This window comes from Octodon degus, unplaced genomic scaffold (assembly GCF_000260255.1).
Source record: "Octodon degus isolate 3935 unplaced genomic scaffold, OctDeg1.0 scaffold00064, whole genome shotgun sequence".
NCBI classification, from domain to species: Eukaryota; Metazoa; Chordata; class Mammalia; order Rodentia; family Octodontidae; genus Octodon; species Octodon degus.
Genome location: NW_004524640.1, coordinates 3,792,698 through 3,811,553, shown reverse-complemented (window position 1 = coordinate 3,811,553; position 18,856 = coordinate 3,792,698). Strand labels below are relative to the sequence as shown.

The window sequence follows — 18,856 nt, the reverse complement described above, 5'->3', positions numbered from 1 at the left end:
TTAATGGCATGGGGCTCTTTGCTATACATCTGTTAACTACAAATATACAAAATGACTTTTTGAGATTGGTGGCCAATATTACAGTGTGTTCTCAAAGAGAGCTTTTGATTTCTGCGTGGAGGATAGGCAGTGGCAAAATAGAGAATCTTGCAAAGGCATAAATAGTTCAGAATAGAACGATGGGTGGTTTTAGAATCTCACCCAGATGAGAATCTCGCCTTTTCTTCCTAGGCCCTTTCACCCACATTATACATAAGTATAACATTTTTAACTTTTTTCAAAGCATTTTAATCTATTTTCTTATGGCAGTTACTTTAAAATTATAGGCCTTTAACAACTAGAGCAAATATCTGTACCATTTACTCAAAAATTGTTATTTTACAAATAACAGAAAGCTAATGAGGCTAACAGCACATATAGGCATTAAATGTAAGTTCACTTCAGAGAATACACCATCCTATGAGGTATGATTAAATAATGGTTGTTTTGTTTTAGTGCTGTTGACCAAGCTTAGGGCTTCGCACATGCCAAGTATGTACTCTACCACAGAGCTATACTCTAGCTTCTATGTTCGTTTTTAAGGAAGTGAGTGTACATTTGTCCTATTAAGTGGTCTGTAGTAATGGTCACTGGGGACTGAGGCTTACAACCCTAATCTTTCTTTCTTTCTAACTGTTGGCTGTTGGTAGTCACTCTGCATTGGATGGCACCCTTTTACCCATCCATGCAAATGAATAAATATCTTCTGTATGCCACACGTTTTGCAGTCAGGAGGACAAGCCGATGTGGGCCAATGATTCAGGGGCCCACAGTCTCTGGCCTGATATGTTTAACATACTAGTAGTGTCTCTTGGTTGATAACACAAAAGATGGATTGCACTAATATCAATTGGAAAATTTTGTATGCCCATATCTTGTACTCTAAGTAACTACTTTAGAGATAATAATATGCTATATATTAACTATTGTTTTTCTCCTAACATCTTTTTATGAAATTTTGTTTACTCCTATCCCAATTAAAAAAAAAATGCTTGCAACATGTAATATTACCATTCACTCTTCAAACACATATGAAAAGTAAAAGTCTACCTGAGCAAGTGTAGTGGAAATGTTCTGACCAAATAAAATGAAGGGAAATATGTCCAAATTTATTAAATATAATATTTCTATAGTTTCCTGATTTAATATATAATGATAGGAGAATGTTACCATGAAATTACATTTCTTTCTATTTTTAATGAGAATAACTTATAGGAGAATTTTAATGAGAAAACTTTTCATCAGAGTTGGTGATTGAGAATACTGTAATTCAAAGAAAGCCATAGGATTATGAGGTAGTGAAGGGCATCACTGAATCCCATGTGGCAATTACAGAGCACTTCTCAGCTTATAAATTGCTTTCCCTTGTATTATCTAATTCTGATGAGCTTTCACAGATAACAAATGATTACATATCAAGGTACCAAAATTTTGGCTATAACATTTCAGAAATACAAAGAAAATAGTATGGTTGAAATGCAACTATGCTCTTACAGTTACTTACAGCTACAAAAATTGATGTAAAATACATATGTACTAAATAAAAATTTGTGTTGCCTTCACATTGTCAGTTAAATCCATGAGCTTAATAAATCTGTGCCTTGTGGTATAGGTTTCCATTGCTGTGAAGACAGTTAATCCATGAACGTGGAATTACAAGGACAGATACTTTCAACTTAAGAATATGTTTTTATTCCTTTTAACAAACCTAATTGAGGCCAAAGGAATAAAGGACTGAATTTAAAAAAAAAAAATGTCCTCAAGTAATAGGCTCAAGCAACAGACAATTAAAAAACAAAATCACGACTGGGGCAACAAGAGTATTTACCTGGTTTCAAAGGGAACTAGCTACATGAGCAGGAGTAAACATGCCAAGGAACTTGTCTAGAGTATGTCAGAGACTCCTCAGAGAAGAGGTACATTTTGAGTAAACTTCTGAATACACCAGAGAGTGAGCATTTCGGCCAGAGAGGAATCTTGGGAGATAGGAGGAGGAACAAGGGGACCAGGCCTGTCCTTGGAACCAAAAGGAAAAGGTCTCTGTAGCTTTAGCACCAGACTCAGGAGAAACTGGCCTGAGCAGCCACGGGAAGAAGAGTGGAATTATGTATGGAACTCTTCCCTGGGTTGTGTTTTTAGGGGAAAATTAAAGAATTTCAACACACTGTTGTTACGTCTGAAAGATTCACAATGCCTGCTAACATACTCAAGATTTTGAAAATTTTCTAATGCAAAGTTATTTTGTAACATTAATATTTCTTACCTTTTCTTGAGCATGGATATTTTAACAGATTAGAATAGATCATCATTTTATGAAATACCCCTCTAAACAATGGGGTTCAAATGGTTTATTATTAGTCGGCTGTCTTACTGTTAGGCATAAGACCCGGGTCCCACCACTCGAAGGGGGAGAGGTTTACTGGCTTCATGTTTTCAGTCCAAGGTTTTTCCCTTTCTCTGTGAGTCAAACCTCAATCTCATTTTTCATATAAGCACACCCGTCTCTGGATTAGGATTTACCCTAAATCCTAGATGGTCCCAGCTCAAGTGCCTTAATTATATCTTCACAGACTTTATTTCCAAATAAGGTTACACTCACAGATACTGGGGTTTTGAATTTGTGCATATTTTTTTAAGAGACAAAATTCAAGCCATTATATGTGAGTTAGTTTCTTTTCCTTGGGTGTCTACTGTTACTCATTTTTTTCTCTTTAAACTTTTCTTTTTTTCCTCTGAAGTTGCTCTGTCCCATTTGTTCTTTGTTTTCTGCCCCTGAAAACTTATTTTATGGGTCATTTTTAAAGAAAGAAAGACATCAGGAATTTTTAAGTAGTGGTTAATAGTAAAAATCAAGGCAAAGAAAAAGAAAATTTTCAGTTTAACACAGTTACAGAATTTTAAAAGTTTCTTGTGCTAATAGTTCCTAAGTGGTGTTTTCTAAATTTCATTTCAAATATTAGATAGCATTTATATCAGCCACTCCCCTCCCATTTCGCTCCTAACAGGCTCAAAAACTGCTACACATGTACTCTCCCTTCTAGTGCTGTTTTTAGACAAAATTGCTAGATAAATTTGTAATGAAGACAAAGTTAAGTGTATCAGATAACAATTTGGGGTCACTCTGAACTCTGATACAACAGCTTCTATTTTATGTGAGCCTGTGTAACAACTAAGAAATGACAACCCCTCACAGACTGACCTATTGTGCTCAAAGCCATGTAAAAAGAACACTAAAGCTTCATAAATAATAAAAACAAAAGGAAAAAAGGTTAACCTTATGTGCTGCCTCCATCAACACTTTCACATGTGTTATTTCATTCAGTCCTTCTGTTAAAATTGCATTTATTTCACAGTTGAAGAAAAGAGAAACAGATTAAAAACTCAGAATTTGTCAGATACCTCACTTTCCATGAAGTGAAAATCCAGATTCATCTAAATCCAATCCCCACATTCTACTGATGTCACAATGCTACTTTGTAAATAAAGTGACAGTAAATTATATTCATGGGCCATTTATTCTGTGAAGAGACTATGTTTAGTGAGTGTTAAACCCATTTAACATATGAAATAGTTGAGACTTACAATAAAGCAAGTTGTATAATGTATGTAAGTGACAAACCTTTGGTTTCAATTCAGGCTTGTTCAATTTCTAAGCACACACTTTTTCTGATGTTTGTAAATTTGGGCCAAAATCTAAGGAGCCGATGAAGACAATAAAATACCTCAGATAAGACTCCAAAGATGGACGGAGAGGAAAGTAGAACGGTGCTGTGATGAGAAGCAAAGAAGGAAGACGTTTCCCTAGGGACCAGAAGGTTCAGGCCATACTGTCATTCTGCAAGGATGGAAAGTGCCCTAGGATTTGGCAACTCTGAGATTCCAGGAGGCAGATGTATGAATTGGAGTGGGGAGATAGCAGGAGAGTGTGAGATAAAGCAACTTTGAGAAGTTTGACTGAGAAAACAAAAGAAAAGGCAGGCTTGGAGAGAGAGAGAGAGAGAGAGAGAGAGAGAGAGAGAGAGAGAGAGAGAGAGAGAGAGAGCAGTACATGTGACTGGGAAGAAGCTCAAGTCCTCAAAGGTGGTGGAGTGGATGGCATAGAGATCAGGAAGACATTATAAATGAGATCCTTCAATGGAAATGAAGAGAAGCTAAAAACAGGAGGAAGATACTGTCCTTGACTGGCAGTAGGGGACACCATGTTCATGAAATGTCATAAAGAGAGGCCTGTGGCTAGCAAAGTGGAGACTTAGCCAGAGCAGCATCCAGTCTCACATGTGACAGGAGGCCACTGACTGAGGAAGGAATCAGCAGAGCTGGAGATTTGTTGACTGTAATGAGAACAAAATGTCAAGAACCAACAATGAAGCTATGACGATTGAATGCTGTGACATATAAATGGCCTTGATTGAACATACACATGCAGACATTAGAATGTCCTACAACATTATGACTGGAACTCATGAGTCTAGAAGCATCAATGTTTATTTAAAAGACAACACCTTTTCCCACCTGCAGTCACTACCAAATGGAAATAGCCATTTCAGAACGTTTGTCAGCTATCCATCTCTGATAATTTGTATTCCTCTTGCGTCTGTATTAATCATTTTCCTGCACAGTGTTATCTGCTTGGTCCCTAAGAAGTATTCAGGATCCATGGTTTTGTTCAATACACTTCAGGTCTAAAGAATCTAAATAAACCTCAAAATTCACGAAACCAGATAAAACATAAACACGAATTAGAGAACAGGAAAATCAGGTGTTAGTCCTCTTCAGATTTAACTAAGCGAACATATGCAGGCCATCACAGTCTTTTTATGAGTGTGTTTTATTTTTTTTTAGAATAATGAAAGCATAGAGTAGGTTTAGGAATAATATCTGAAGGAGACTGCTCAGAAGGACCAAAGCAGGATGTTGAGGGTAATATAAGGCAACTACCCTTCACAGTAAATATTAACCCTAAAGATCAGTCCTCAGTTTGTTTTCCAGCTCATGCTGTATTTATAAAGAACTGAAGTGTTTTGGTCTGTGCATAAATTCCATTGATTAGCTCGGAAAGGCTAATGTATAATAGTTCTTGAGGCTCCTCTTTCTGTCACCTACCATGGAACTTACTTTCAAAAAGATGAAGCAGGTTTAGTCTGTGCATAATAAGGAGGAACGGCATGGACCGCTTAGAAACCTGCCACAGCAAAGCACTGCGCTAATCTGACATCAGTTTCTTCACGAGAAATGTTTAAGCAGCAAGAAAATATTTTATGTTTTTTGGCACGCAGCAGATCAGATAGAAGAGTCTAGCAATACAACCAGGATGTGTAATCTGACACGATTAGACAAGGCTCTTTAGTACCAGAACATTCATAATTGAGACAAAGAAAGAGTATTAATAACACTTTCCTAACACGGCAGTTAGCCATTTTATATTTCCTTTCTTTAATCTTAGTGTTTTTCAACAAATCATGGGATTTAATAGCATGTTTTGGCAGATTAGAGGATTTATGGCCCAGATGTTTTTTGTTCTAAAAATGGATTAGGGTGTAAAGTTTGCTGGAATCCATGGAACATGTTGAGGCAAGCCGGTCATTTTATGTGTGATTAGTGCCTGCCTTCTGTCTCACAGTCCCTCCATCTGTCACAATTCACCAATAGATCTGGTTAGATTTAGCCTCGTGTCACAAACAAGTCCCTTTTCTGGGCAATTTCATATTACAGATTCATTTTATGCCATTTTATGCCCCACTTAAAAGATAGGGAGAGAGAAAGATGAGCTATTAGCTTTCCTTTAAATAATTGTAAGAACCGTTGTTTCCCCTTAGCATACTACCTTACATCGTGCAGTTCATCACCATAATGCACAGCCAATAAATGACCAGTATTCAAAGTTCAAATTAGCTTAGCTCCTGGTCCCTATTAGTCATTAAAAGAACTATTTTGGTAGTGTTTCACCCTGACTCTGGACTGTGTGGCTGCAGACAAAAGCTAGCTCACATCTTGCTAAGAGTGTGAGTTAAGTGTGACTGTAGTTACCAGTAGCCACAATTGCTAATCAATTACAGGTGCATGGTTACATTCTGTGCTTGAAATTCAGGCATGTTTAAAATCCATTGCAAGGCACTGCCACCTGTAGTTTATTCTACCATAAATGGATAGGGGGAAATGCTTTTCCTACAGTTACTTAATAATAATTTATTACTCTCTGTTGAAGAAACATAATCATGCTGCACAAAAACTCCTCCAACTTTTCTAATATTCTAAGAAACTCAATAATCATAGTGATAACTAACAACACCTGTGTACTAGAAAGACATTTGAGTGTTCCTTGCAGGAAAAAAAAAATCAGAAATGTTTTATTTGATCCTACAGAATATTCAGGTAATGACCCACAAGTTTATTTAAAATTACTTCTTAAATTTCTTTCCAAATATTTGGAAAAATCCCTCTTTCACTTAAACATCATGTTTTTATTACAGAAGCTTGGCAACATATTCATGTATGACTGTGTGAATCAATCATCAATTACTCATTCCCTAATTAATTTCAGACAAATTCCATTAAGAAATCCTTATATGCCAGGCACTAGCCATCACCCAACATGGAAGGGGTTTTTATGGTCAAAGGCAAGCCTTGCCGTGCATTGTACACCTGCTCTGTCTTGTTCTCAGGTTATTTAAATGATCACGATGCTGTCAGCAAGGCAATCCAGGAAGCTCGGCAGATGAAGGAGCAACTTCGGCGGGAACAACAGGTGCTTGATGGGAAAGTGGCTGTTGTGAATAGTCTAGGTCTCAATAACTGCCGGACAGAAAAGGTTAGTTCATGTAATAACTTACTTTCCAGGAAGAGTTCATGAACGTTTTGGATGTGTTCCTTTCTATCTGTTCATCTTCCCATGCTCAGAATGAGGGTTCTCCCTTTTTCTTTTCTCTTCATCAATGCAGAAGTCCCCATGCCCATCCTAATCAAAACCATCTGGAAGTGGGAAGGATTTATAATTCTATCCATCTCCAATCCTTATTGACAATGAATATCCCCCTTTATGCCGCCAGTTTGTATTAAAATGGAGCAGTACTCAAAATGTCTGAATCTCGGTGAAAGTTCTGCTCTACAGAGATACTTAACTTGTATTTGGGGATGAGCAGGATTTGAAAATACTGAATCTTCTTTAATCACCATAAGCTTGGATGATTCCCATGCTCATATTCTAAGTATGTAGGATCCTGTGCTGCTGATAATGTTTCTAGTGCAAAGCGCTGTCACATGCTAAGTGGCTATGACATTGGAAAATTTTACTTTATCAGAAAACTGTGCTTTTCAAGTTCATTATCATTTACTCTGCCGAACTCCAGTACAACTTCTGAGTTTGTCTGAGCTATAATGATTTTCAAGCTATTTTGTTTAATTACACGTGGTGTTTTACTCAGAAAAAGATCATGCCATAGATGTTCAAAATGATACACTTCTTTCGGTCATATTTGCTATGATTTGAATGGAATTTTTAAAATGTTACTGAATCCCCTGTATCTTATAGATACAGCAGATAAAGGAAAATGATCAGCTACTTAGCAATAACTTCAGAGTTCATCATAAAATCAGAAGCACGTGAGCCAAGCAGAATTGTCCAGAATGAGCAGATTGCTGATTTGGACAGCTCTCTGGTTTCCCAGGTTTCGTGTAAAATTCAATGTTTTATTACTAAGACATTCACAGTCCGCCTAGTCCAGGTGAAATGCAAAGGTGATTCTGTCACAGCTGCTTTTTTTCCTCTGGCCCTGGAATGCATAAAATTGTAAGCTGGAGAAACAACTCAATTCTGTTCCATCTCCAGGGGACCCAACCTGAGTCATGCTACATTCTTTGCAGTCTTATAAGAAGGGTGACATTTTTTACATTGAGAAAGACACAAAATTTTTATAACTAAGCAGAAGGGAAGAGGAAAAGCAAAGTGACAGCTCTAAGAAGGAATGATAGCAAGCATAAAGGAATTTATATTCAAATATTTAAACATTCTTGAAAGGATGCTTGAACAGAAATTCCTTTTCTCTGCTCCCCATGTAGAAATGAGTTTAACACTCAGCCAGATGCTAATGCAAAGTGACTCAAGCTATTCCTCGCAAGCATAGCTAAATTGCCGTTATTTGTTAAGCGCATTGAATTCAGCTGTGGATACAGCAGTTGGTTGCATTCAGCAAGCATCTGTACCCTTTTTTTTAATCCTCCAAAGCAGAGGCAACTCTACCTATCTCCCCCTTCTCCTCCCTTGTGCTGGCTGGGAATTGTCAAGTGACAACCGACCAAATCCTTTTGGACAGGAAGCCTTCATCCTGAGTTCTATATACTTGCAAAACAGGCCTTGTGGTTGGATCAGGGAGCCCATTAAAAGCACTTTGATGGTATGGAAATTCATCTTCATGAAGCTCCTAGGCCCCCGAGCAGCATGCTGTTTAGCTGTGGTTACAGATCAGTCATTCACATCGGAGGGCAATAATTGTGCTGACGGCTTATAAGGCAATGGAAGTACATAAAATAATCCCGGGCCCTCCACCATGGCACTGAGTTAATCTTCCCTAATACAGATCAGCTGTTGTTCTAACACATGACTTTATACTGGCTCCAGTGACTCTACACAGCCTTTTGATTAAGTAACAGGAGTGGAACCATCTGCATTCACTTTATTCCATACTTGTGCATCGCTGGGCACCTTATTTCCACTTCTTGTCCCGCCTCTGCAACCATACTTTATTTCTCTGATTAACACCTCTACTTGGATTGTAGAAATGAAAGTTGCCTTTGTTGAAAGCTACTGCATTGGTGTAGTTAGAACAGCTTTAGAAAAAAAGTCTATTTTTTTCTGCTAATACCTGCCAATGCCTGTTGGCCAGATAAGATGTCTCTATTCTTAAGGTTATTATTCATGAATCTCTTTATTATGTTCTGACAATGTACAGTAGCTGAGCTAAATCTTTAATTTATATTTTTTTACTGATTTTAAGTGAAAGTCTTAATTTGAGAAAATGAAGCAATATAGTAGTATGACAAGCTCTTCTATGAGGAAACCTTCTGATTCAAAGGACCTGAATTAGTTCATCCTTTATATTACTCTGATTCCTGACAATGAAGTGAGACTACTGAAGCCCTTTGAAGTTAGCTCTTACTGTGGCTTGTGCTGGCCTTTCCTGACTTAACTAGATTGAGTATCATTTCTACAATGATCATTTCTGTGCAACTGGTGGGAACGACATAATAATGTCAAAATTTTATCTTTTAATTAGTGATTATTCAACATCAGTACCTATTATGTGTTTGGGACTATTCTATGTGCTTGCAGTCTTATTTTGAACAAATGATACAATCTCTGCCTTTGCAGAGCTTACAGTTTGGATCAAAATATTATCTTGCCTGTCAGGTCATTATATATTTGTGTGAACACATCTATCAGGGCTCAATGCGCTGCATGTCATGCCACTCACGTATCTGAGATGACAAAGGTGGATTCTTGTCATTCCCCATAAAAGTAACATCATCATGTATGTGTGCTGTTATTTTCCACATACTGATTTTTTATTAGATTTTTAAAATCACTCAGTTTTATTTATGATAAATATGTAGATCAGTTATTCTTTTGAACTTTTCCCTTGTCATTCTTAATAAAAGATTTAAAAGAAGTATAATGTTAATTTGCTTTTATAGTTTTTCCTTATCACTTGAATCCTAAAGGAATGCCTTCCTATTTAACAAAACATTTATAATTCCCTAAATCCATGGACTGTTTGAATATAAAAAGTGAGGGAGGACTGGACAAATAGCTCAGCAGATTAAAGCACCTGCAAGCAGGAGCAGGGGCCTGGAGTTTGATCCCCAGACCTGCTGTACCAGCCCTGCCCCTGGGGCACACTGAGATGGCAATTGAGACTGGGTGTGGTGTTGCGCATCTGTAATCTCAGCAGGAGGCTGTAAACAGGTGGATCACTATGAGTCTGATCTAGTAGTGAGACCCTGAACACCCTGTAGACCCTTCCCTAAAATACAAAAAAAAAAAAAAAGTGAGGGGGACCAATGAGAAAGAAAGATGGAAAGGAGCTGGGATAAAGGAAATAAGAAGAAAAGAAATTTAGCCAGTGCCTTATATCAGTCTAAAAGGTAGTAGAGATCCTGTCCTGGGAACCAGAAAATTACTGTCTTATAGTAGAGATCTGTGTTCTTGCATGCACCCTGTATGCATGAGCTTTTCTTCACATATCAAGTGCCAAAATGCTCAGCATATTAATATGACTTGACTTTTCATCAACTTCCTCTTAGTTCAGTGAGAAGATGGTTTTGAACTAATAGTGCTTAGACAAGATATCATATCTGCATCTTGTACTAGGAACAACTCCTACAAAGACAACAACATGCAATGTATTAATTATTGCAACAGTACTACTAACCTGTTTTGAAACTATCTTGTTGCTATTTCTTTCTCAATGAAATTATTAAAATATAGAAAAATAAAAGTTAATACAAACTCAAAAAAAAATGCCAACATGGACGACCCAACTCAATCTTAATTCTGCAAAGTTGTAGTTGGACAGTACAAACAATGAAAGGTGTGAAGATAGGGACGAATGTTTTCCCAGGGACATGCACCAAAACATCATGAAAGTCATTCTTACTGAGCCACATTTTAATTGAAGACTTCTTGAAGGTTTTTTTCACTTCTTTACCTTTCTTGGAAGTGTTTCAGCATACCCAAGAACTGTGTGTCAGGTTTCTTGGAAACCCTGAGACATGGTGTTATTTATAATTGTCATCTCTGGTTTATTATAGACTGATTGTATATTCAAATAATTCTGTCTCTTACCACACAACTCACGTGATAGCACTAATCACAGTGTCATGGGGGAGAGGTATTCCCCTCAGGCAGGAAGAAACAAGAAGTTTCTCAGATATTTATTTTTTAAAAAACACTCAACTTGCTTCATTAACATTCAGTAGACACAATTTTGACCATATAGTCAACTGTACAGCAGGTTCTTGATCTCAGATCTGAAGATGTCTATATCTAGAAGAAGATCATAAAAACTTGTTTTATTGTCCTGTTCCCAGCAGGCAGTGTTAATGCAGTCTTGCATGAAACTGAAATGAAAAATAGATCAGAAGTTTTTCAGCTTATTTCTCTCATTAAAAATGTAGAAAGACTGGTTCTGTGATATATATACATGTTGATATATATACATGTTGATATATATATATATATATATATATATATATATCCATAGGAAATCTCAGTAGCTTGAACAAGTGCTGTCTAATTTTTATCACACAAGGAAGCTAGGGCGTAGGAGGTTGATGCATTACTTCATGAACTTAATGATACAAAGCTTGAAATCTCTGTGACTCTTGGATCTTCCCTTTGGGCAGGCAGGCTCAGGAAGGAAGAGTTTTCCCTTTGTTGAATTCAATCCTCGTTCACATGGGGTTGTTCAGCCTCACTAGGCTCGTTGGGTGGACCTGGCTCATAAGCACATCTTTAAGAAAATGGCTGGCTAAAGGCAAAAGAGACTCCTTTAAATTGATCATGAAATATATTCTGCAACTCAGTACAGAATTTCTTCCTTGAGATCAAGGGCCACCTTGGGATCAAAGGTGGTATTAGCAGGGAAGAAAAGAAGGCCTGGAATGGGTACTAGGTAGGAAAAGGCCATTTTCAACCACAGCCATGCTGCAAAAATGGCATCAAAGCTTTCAAATATTGCCCTAATGAAACTGGTTTGTTTTGTTTCATCATTATTGTCATCTGTCTGCCTTTATTCTGTCTATTATATGTTCAGGGCTTTATATTTTGTTCATAAAGAAACAAATGACATTCAGGCATGTGCACAGGAAAACACTGCTTGGTGACACCTTAAGTGTAGCAATGTGTGTTCACACACATGCTCTGTACATGTTAAGACCAACTTCTGTTTCATTTTTCTTGTGTAAAACAGATGTCACTCACAAAAATAAGCATGCAAATGTATGCATATATTTTTTTAAGATGGAGAATTTATTCACCACACATTAATTGCCTACAGTGTACCTGGAAAATGAACATGCACACCGGCTATAAACTCAAATGTAATTATACAATGGTGCTGGGAAAATAGCTTGCTTTGCTTTTGAAGTTGAGGGAAAATTCATTGCAAATTTCTATCAAATAAAGTGAAAATATTGTGAATAACATGTATTTCTTTACCTTTTATTTTAAAGAGAAAATAACAATAATAAAAAGTAGTTTCAAAAGAGGTTAGTAGGATAGTTACAATAATTAATACACTGCACACTATTGATTTGTAGTAGTTATTCATCATACAAGATATAGGCATGATATCTTATCCAAACAATATTAGCACAAATCTTTCTTTTCAGTGAACTGAGAGACTAGCTGTATCTTGACTAGCTGTATCTTCACTATCTTGTGTATAAATATAATTTTAAATAATGATTTACTCAACAGTGATACAGTTTCTTTTTTTGTGGCTGTCAGTCATATTTATAAGAAGCCCAATCACACATTACAATGTGGTAATTTGTAAACGATGGTTAACTTTGCCACTAGGGCACTTGGAATCTTTTTCATTACATCTTCCTCTTTTCTGCCATCGTCAACCCTTTTTTTCCCCTTTAACAGAGTGCCAAACATGAAATGACAGTGACCAATGTTGACTTAATGTGGGTGTTTAATAATGAAAAAAAGTGTGTCGTTCCCAGCATTAGTTACAAATGGCAGTGAGTGTATCGGATGGCAGCCCTGTAATAATTTTACATCCATCATGCTTTTCCAGTGCTTCGCTGGCCGCCTGATGGATGGGGCTGGTCATGTTAACTCTTCAGAAACTGACGCAGCGCCTCTAGTTCAGTGTTATCTGACAAGGGCCCCTTCCCTTAGATAAGGCCTGTGAGAAATGATGACTTTCAGCTTTGCTCTGAAAAAAAACCAAAAAACAGAAAACAGAACATGAAGGAAATCATGCCTCTCTATTCAGTGGAAGAGGCTGCAATGAATGATTTCTAGATGATTTTCATAAATATTGCTGTTACCTCAAATAAATTAGAGGAGTCAAATTAGAACTAAATACTTCAGTGTTTACAGAGTAGGTAAATCATTTTGGAGGAAAAAGTAACCATGTGGTAAAGCAAGTATTACTAGAAGTGTGTGTGTGTGTGTGTGTGTGTGTGCGCGCACGTGCACATGCTTGTATATGTGTGTTGAAAAAGAAGTGTCTCCAGTCTTTTAAATCTGCTGGTTAGAATTTGTATAGGAACAAATTTAAAAAACACAGTGATTAATATTTTATTTTTATAAATGTGAGTATATTTCTTAATCTCTACATTTACATACCATTATTTATTTGGTCATTTTAATTAAAAGATACATAAACTCTGAAGTTGAATATGTGCCATTTTATTATTGGATTCTTGAAACTGAAAATTTATATAAAATGGATAGAGAACTGCTTTCTATGCAACTGATTATTAGAAAATCTAGACCAGCTTTTTATATGCACATTGGCATTTGATCCTTAGGTTTTCTTTGCTTTTGTTTTTCATTCATAAAACCTTAATTCTGAGTGTCTTAGCTAGGGAACATTTCTTATGGGACAGGAGGGGAGAGGAAACCCCTTGGTGAATATTATCAGCACACAGCAGCCAGTTTTCTAAAACCATGACAAAAAGGCAAATAGGTATTATGTCATCACCCATCCATCACTCTATATGTCAGCCTTTCAATAATTCCAATCGACATTCTCGACAGGCTGGTGCAAGTTAAAGGGGCTGTTTGTTTCTTGAAATTGAGCATAGGCCATCTATAGCCTTTTGTTCAGACTGTTTTCCTCTATGTCTTTTCATTTCTTTCTTTTTCTTTCTTTCCTTTTTGGGGGTATTTAATTGAAATACATGCCGAGTTTGCAGACTGCAAAGATCAGAGCTGTTTTCGTCCAGCAGTGGTAACTATGCATTAAACATTTTGATTTGTTTGAGCTTGAAGTTTAGTCCTTTTTTGCCATTTGCTTCATGGAGTTTGTGTATATTTACAGCCTCTGCATTTAATGGCCACATGCCTTATTTTCACAGATGGCCAGTGGAAGGCTTTTTCTTTCTCTTAGTATAGCCCGCTTTCAGTTTTCCTACATTTGTCACAGTGCCACTACTTGCAGCTAGCAAGTGCCCACGCTTGGTGGGGAGCAATTATGGTGTGAGTTTTTAAGGAGCTTTTTAAAGGTTTTTTTTTTTTTCAGTAAACTTTTTATGGTTTAATTTTCAAGCTTAGAAAAGCTGTGCATGTTTTCAAACAGAGAGTCTTGTGTTCTTTACATCATTCTGGTAGAAGGGTTAGTGCAGGATGGGCCAATAAAATGAGACTCATAGGGCATGCCAAATTGGACTTTTGGAGACATACCCGGAAGCCTCCTGATGATTGAAATTGTCTATTCATTTGAGGATATGAGTACGGGCTAACAAAAATATTTCTGAAAAAATGGAAGTTTAAAAACTATGTAGAGAATGATCTAGACATTTTTAAAGTATGTTACTACTAGTAATAGATAAAGCACTAGAGGAATATGCAACAAAGGGCAAACAGGAGTTAAGAAAAGCCAATGAGCTTCTACCCTTACGTGTGTCTTTCCACATTTGTAGCTTTTCTAAATTTTCTACAGACATGATTCAATTTTGTTGTTAGATTGGAAGTGTTACTTCTAAATACCTGGCTATCAGAACTGGTATTTTTTTTTTTATTTCTTTACTGATACCTTCCTCTATTTCAGCCTCAAAATGTTCCAAGACACTTATTCTACAAAACATTGATATAATTGAAGAGGTATTTTTCAACTACCCCTTTATATTTAATTGGTTTTATATCTGTCTTTACTTATAGCAAGCTTTTTTATTGTCATTGGTGTATTTAGGACAGTGTGTACAGGCTGTACAGGGTCTCACTACTAGATCAGACTAGTAGTGATCCTCCTGTTTACAGCCTCCCAAGAACTGAGATTACAGGCATGTGCCACCACGCCCAGTCTCAGTTGCTGTCTCAGTGAGCCCTGGGGGCAGGGCCGGCATGGCAATATGGCAAGCTTATTATCACTATGAATTAAAGGTTACTAGGAAAATATTCTGAATTTAGTAGATGTGAAAGTTCTCATGGAATCTTTCCAATTCCATCATTTTTCCCCTTTTACAATTTGAAAAGATTTGCTTATGCCTCTCAGCCTGGCATCAATTATGTTATGAAACTATTTCAACATATACCATAAACTACTGGTATTTATTTCGTGTTTTAAAATTTTCAGTGATTTCACATTGTATTTCAGTCTTGGGCTTTAATATAAGTAGAATAGTATTCCTTTTTATCTTAAAAAAAAATGAAGCTTTATAATATTAGGAGAATTCAAATGGTGGCTAAATGTTTGGTCTTTGGTCCTCCAGCTCCAAATCAAACCTCTTGACCATTCATTTTCATTTGCATGGAAAAAGAGCTATAAATTTGTCAGCATTCTTAGAAACATAACCTCAGTAGTGGTACTTGCTTCAAATTGAGAAGGATCACTTAAGGGAAGAAGCCTTCACAAATAACTCACTGCCTGTTTTGTTAAGTTGTACTCTAGGGTTGGGCATGGGATACTTTAGCACATTCTTGATAGTTCATCGAAAATGTCATTTAAGCAATTACCATCTCCCCACTGCTATGCTTTCTTCCAACTCTTTATTTTTCCTGGTACTGTTCCCTTCATAGCTCACTTCTTCCCCATCTACCAGCCACTTCACTAGGGAAAGAACAAGGAGAACAAAAGTAACGTTCCCCGGACTTTGCTTCCCAGTATACTTTTCTTTTCCTAGCAGTTCTCATGGGGTGAAGTTTTGTCTGTTCATGAAAATGAGACTTTAAATATCTTCTCTAATCTGTCCTTTCTTCCCTCTTCATGTAAGACTACCACGGGCAATTGAAAAGTGAATTCTAGGTATAGATGCTCATTTGTTTGTCAGACCAAGCATTTCTGAATCAAGCCATGACTCTTCAAAGTAGTGTAATTCAACTTATTTAATTAAAATACCAGGTACCATGGCTACATTTGTAAGAATACTGAACTTTACAGCTTTTAGTCTACACAAAGGAAAAATGAAAGAGTACGTATTTCTGTAGCCCAGTAAATCAATCACACATCATTTTTAGAATTGTCACCATGGCTATACTACAGTTTTGTGTTTACATTTGACCCCTGAAAACACCTATTGGCCATCTGATATAGATTATGAATTCGATTATTTTTCTTTCTTTTTTTCTTTTTTTCTTTCTCTTTTTCGTGCAGGATCTCACTGTGCAGCTTGGACTTATAGTGATCTTCCTGTCTTCAGCCTACTGAGTGCTGGGATTACAGGCGTGTGCCACCACACCCACAGTCCATCACAGGCTCAGCACACCCCAGGGGCAGGGCCAGTGCACCATGCAATGCCATGCGCTTACCAAAGAAAGCACTTAGTGCTGAGCTATCTTGCCAGCCCTTATTATTTTTCTTTGTTGGCCTCCTTTTTTTCCTCACATTAACCTTCTGAGTTGACTCAGTATACAGAATGTGTACATCAGTCCTGGTGTGAAAGAAAAGCAAAGGCTTTGCTAGAAGTCTTTAGGATGCTTCCCTGACACACAGACATTTGCAATCCCAGGCCTCAGTGTTCCCTCTTCTGTCTTCCCTCCTCCGCAGGGAACCCTGAGTTCAGTTTTGGCAAGCAGTGACCAGTGTTTTACTGTGACAGAGTACATGTTATATCTTCTTTTTGAATTGTTTTCTACACATTTCTTGGAGAGTCTTCTACTCTACACATTACAGACCTAGGCCATAGTAATTTTCTCCTTTCTGCATGACAGTTTCAAAGACAAGATGGGTCATGTTGAGTTTGAACAAATAGCTGTGTCTTTTGCAAAGTATTTTCATCCATGGCCTGATTTTTATTACTCAGTCTCTATAGAAAGTATATCTGGATAGGCATTTTTAAATATAATTTCCAATACTTGTAAAGAAAAATGATTATGAAAATCTCAACTATACATGGAGTACTATCTTTAAGTATCAAAATGTGTGAACAACTTTTGAAGAAATTATCATGTTCAGACAGAGAAAATATGCAGTTCTCTACACTGGTCAGTGTATTTTAATTCTGCTATAGGGAGTTCAGTGAGGTGGATTGTGAAATGATAGAATTGCAAGTTTGAAGCAAAAACTAGCCTTCATCTAGCCAGTCATCTGCCTTTGAATTCCTTCTTCAGCAAGCAGGTAGTCCCAGGGCTCCCGTGCTTGACAACCTTCAGACAGATGAAATTCCTTGCACCCTGAGGCAACACATTGTATGGATAGACTGCTTGACCATCAGCTCTCTCTTCCATGGGCCATTGTATTTCACATGATAATTTATACCCTTTAATTGATAGCTTGTCAGTTGACTACATATAGTCATATTCTCTTTCCATTCCTTAGCACATCTTAGCTCTCTTTAAACATGGTGGCTCTTAAGATAATCAAGCCAAGTATTGTTGATTTCCTTTTCCCACTGCAAATCAGTTTCTCAGGATTCTGAGTAACTTCTCCATCATGACAAGGGTATTGACATATTCATCCAACCTGAATTAAACACAAGCAGATATTGTCACCAAGCTAGAATATTCTGAATTTCAATTCCTATAGGAAAAGCAAAATAATTCCATTATAACTTTTTTTTTTCAGTGAGCCTTTCTGTCACTATATTCTCTACCATGTGCTCTTTGTAGCAGTCATTTCTGGAATCTACAATAGCTATTATAGTCATTGTTCCCTAAGTGGCTTTCCTTATGAGAATCAGAATTAGTTATTTGCATGAACTTCTGAATATTTCTCCCCTTTACAATCAGTTATGTAAATTTTTACTATGACCTTATCAACTTTATAAGTTAGTTTATAATCTTATAAAGTTATTTGCTTGGAGTAAGATTATGAACTCACAGAAATTGTGTTTCTATCTGAAGTATCCTATCTCCAATTTTATAGTATTTCTTAAGAAAACCTGATCAGCCAATACATCTCATTGTGATCAGATTGTCCGGTACACTCTTCTCCTAAAAAGTTTACCTATAATTACATTTCAAGGAACTTCACATGAAGGAAGCTACCCAATTTCATAAAAATAAATTAGGTTGTAGAGCAAAATAGATTAGGTTGTGTATTTAATTTATAGGGAAAATCTCTAAATTTAGATGGTGGGGAGGAATCAGGCTTAGGTACAACTAAGTTTGCAGATGACTTGACCGAGGACGTGTATGGATCTTTCCAGCCCCTTAACTGTGATGTATCCCTGTGATTCTTCGGTGGAGAAAATGAATGGAAAGGTATTTCTCAAAGCTACCAAATCCCAGAATTACAGTATCCAGAGCATCAGAATATCTGTTGATATTCTTATGGATAAATTAATACTTGACCAGAGTAAATTCATGATCTCTGGCTTTACCTGTATTGTTGTTGTGTTGCGAGAAAGTGTGTATTTATGTATGCGACTGTATGTTTGTGTGTGTGTGTGTGTGTGTGTGTGTGTGTGTGTGAGGATATGTTTGTGAGAATACACATATACAAGAAAGTCTTTTCACCCATTTGTTCTGTTAGATTATGTGTGTGGATAATTAGTTTTTAAATGCAGAGATTAGTAAGCAAAGGAGCTATCATGAGGTTGATGGGGATGGACATATGCATTATTTCTTTATATTTTACTTAACCTAATTTTAAAAACCTCTCAGCTGATAGTTACAACATTATAAATAATCTTTCATCTTCTTTGA

General features: G+C 36.8%; 1 protein-coding gene across 2 annotated transcripts in view; it reads left to right on the top strand.

Moving 5' to 3' along the window:
* The window catches only part of Sox5 (SRY-box 5), a 419,324-nt gene that overhangs the window by 382,090 nt on the left and 18,378 nt on the right, over positions 1 to 18,856 (top strand). For both annotated transcript variants that reach the window (XM_004634556.2, XM_023718979.1), the window contains one exon: positions 6,702 to 6,847. In XM_004634556.2, coding sequence (XP_004634613.1) covers positions 6,702 to 6,847 — 146 coding nt within the window. The remainder of the gene's footprint in view (positions 1 to 6,701; positions 6,848 to 18,856) is intronic.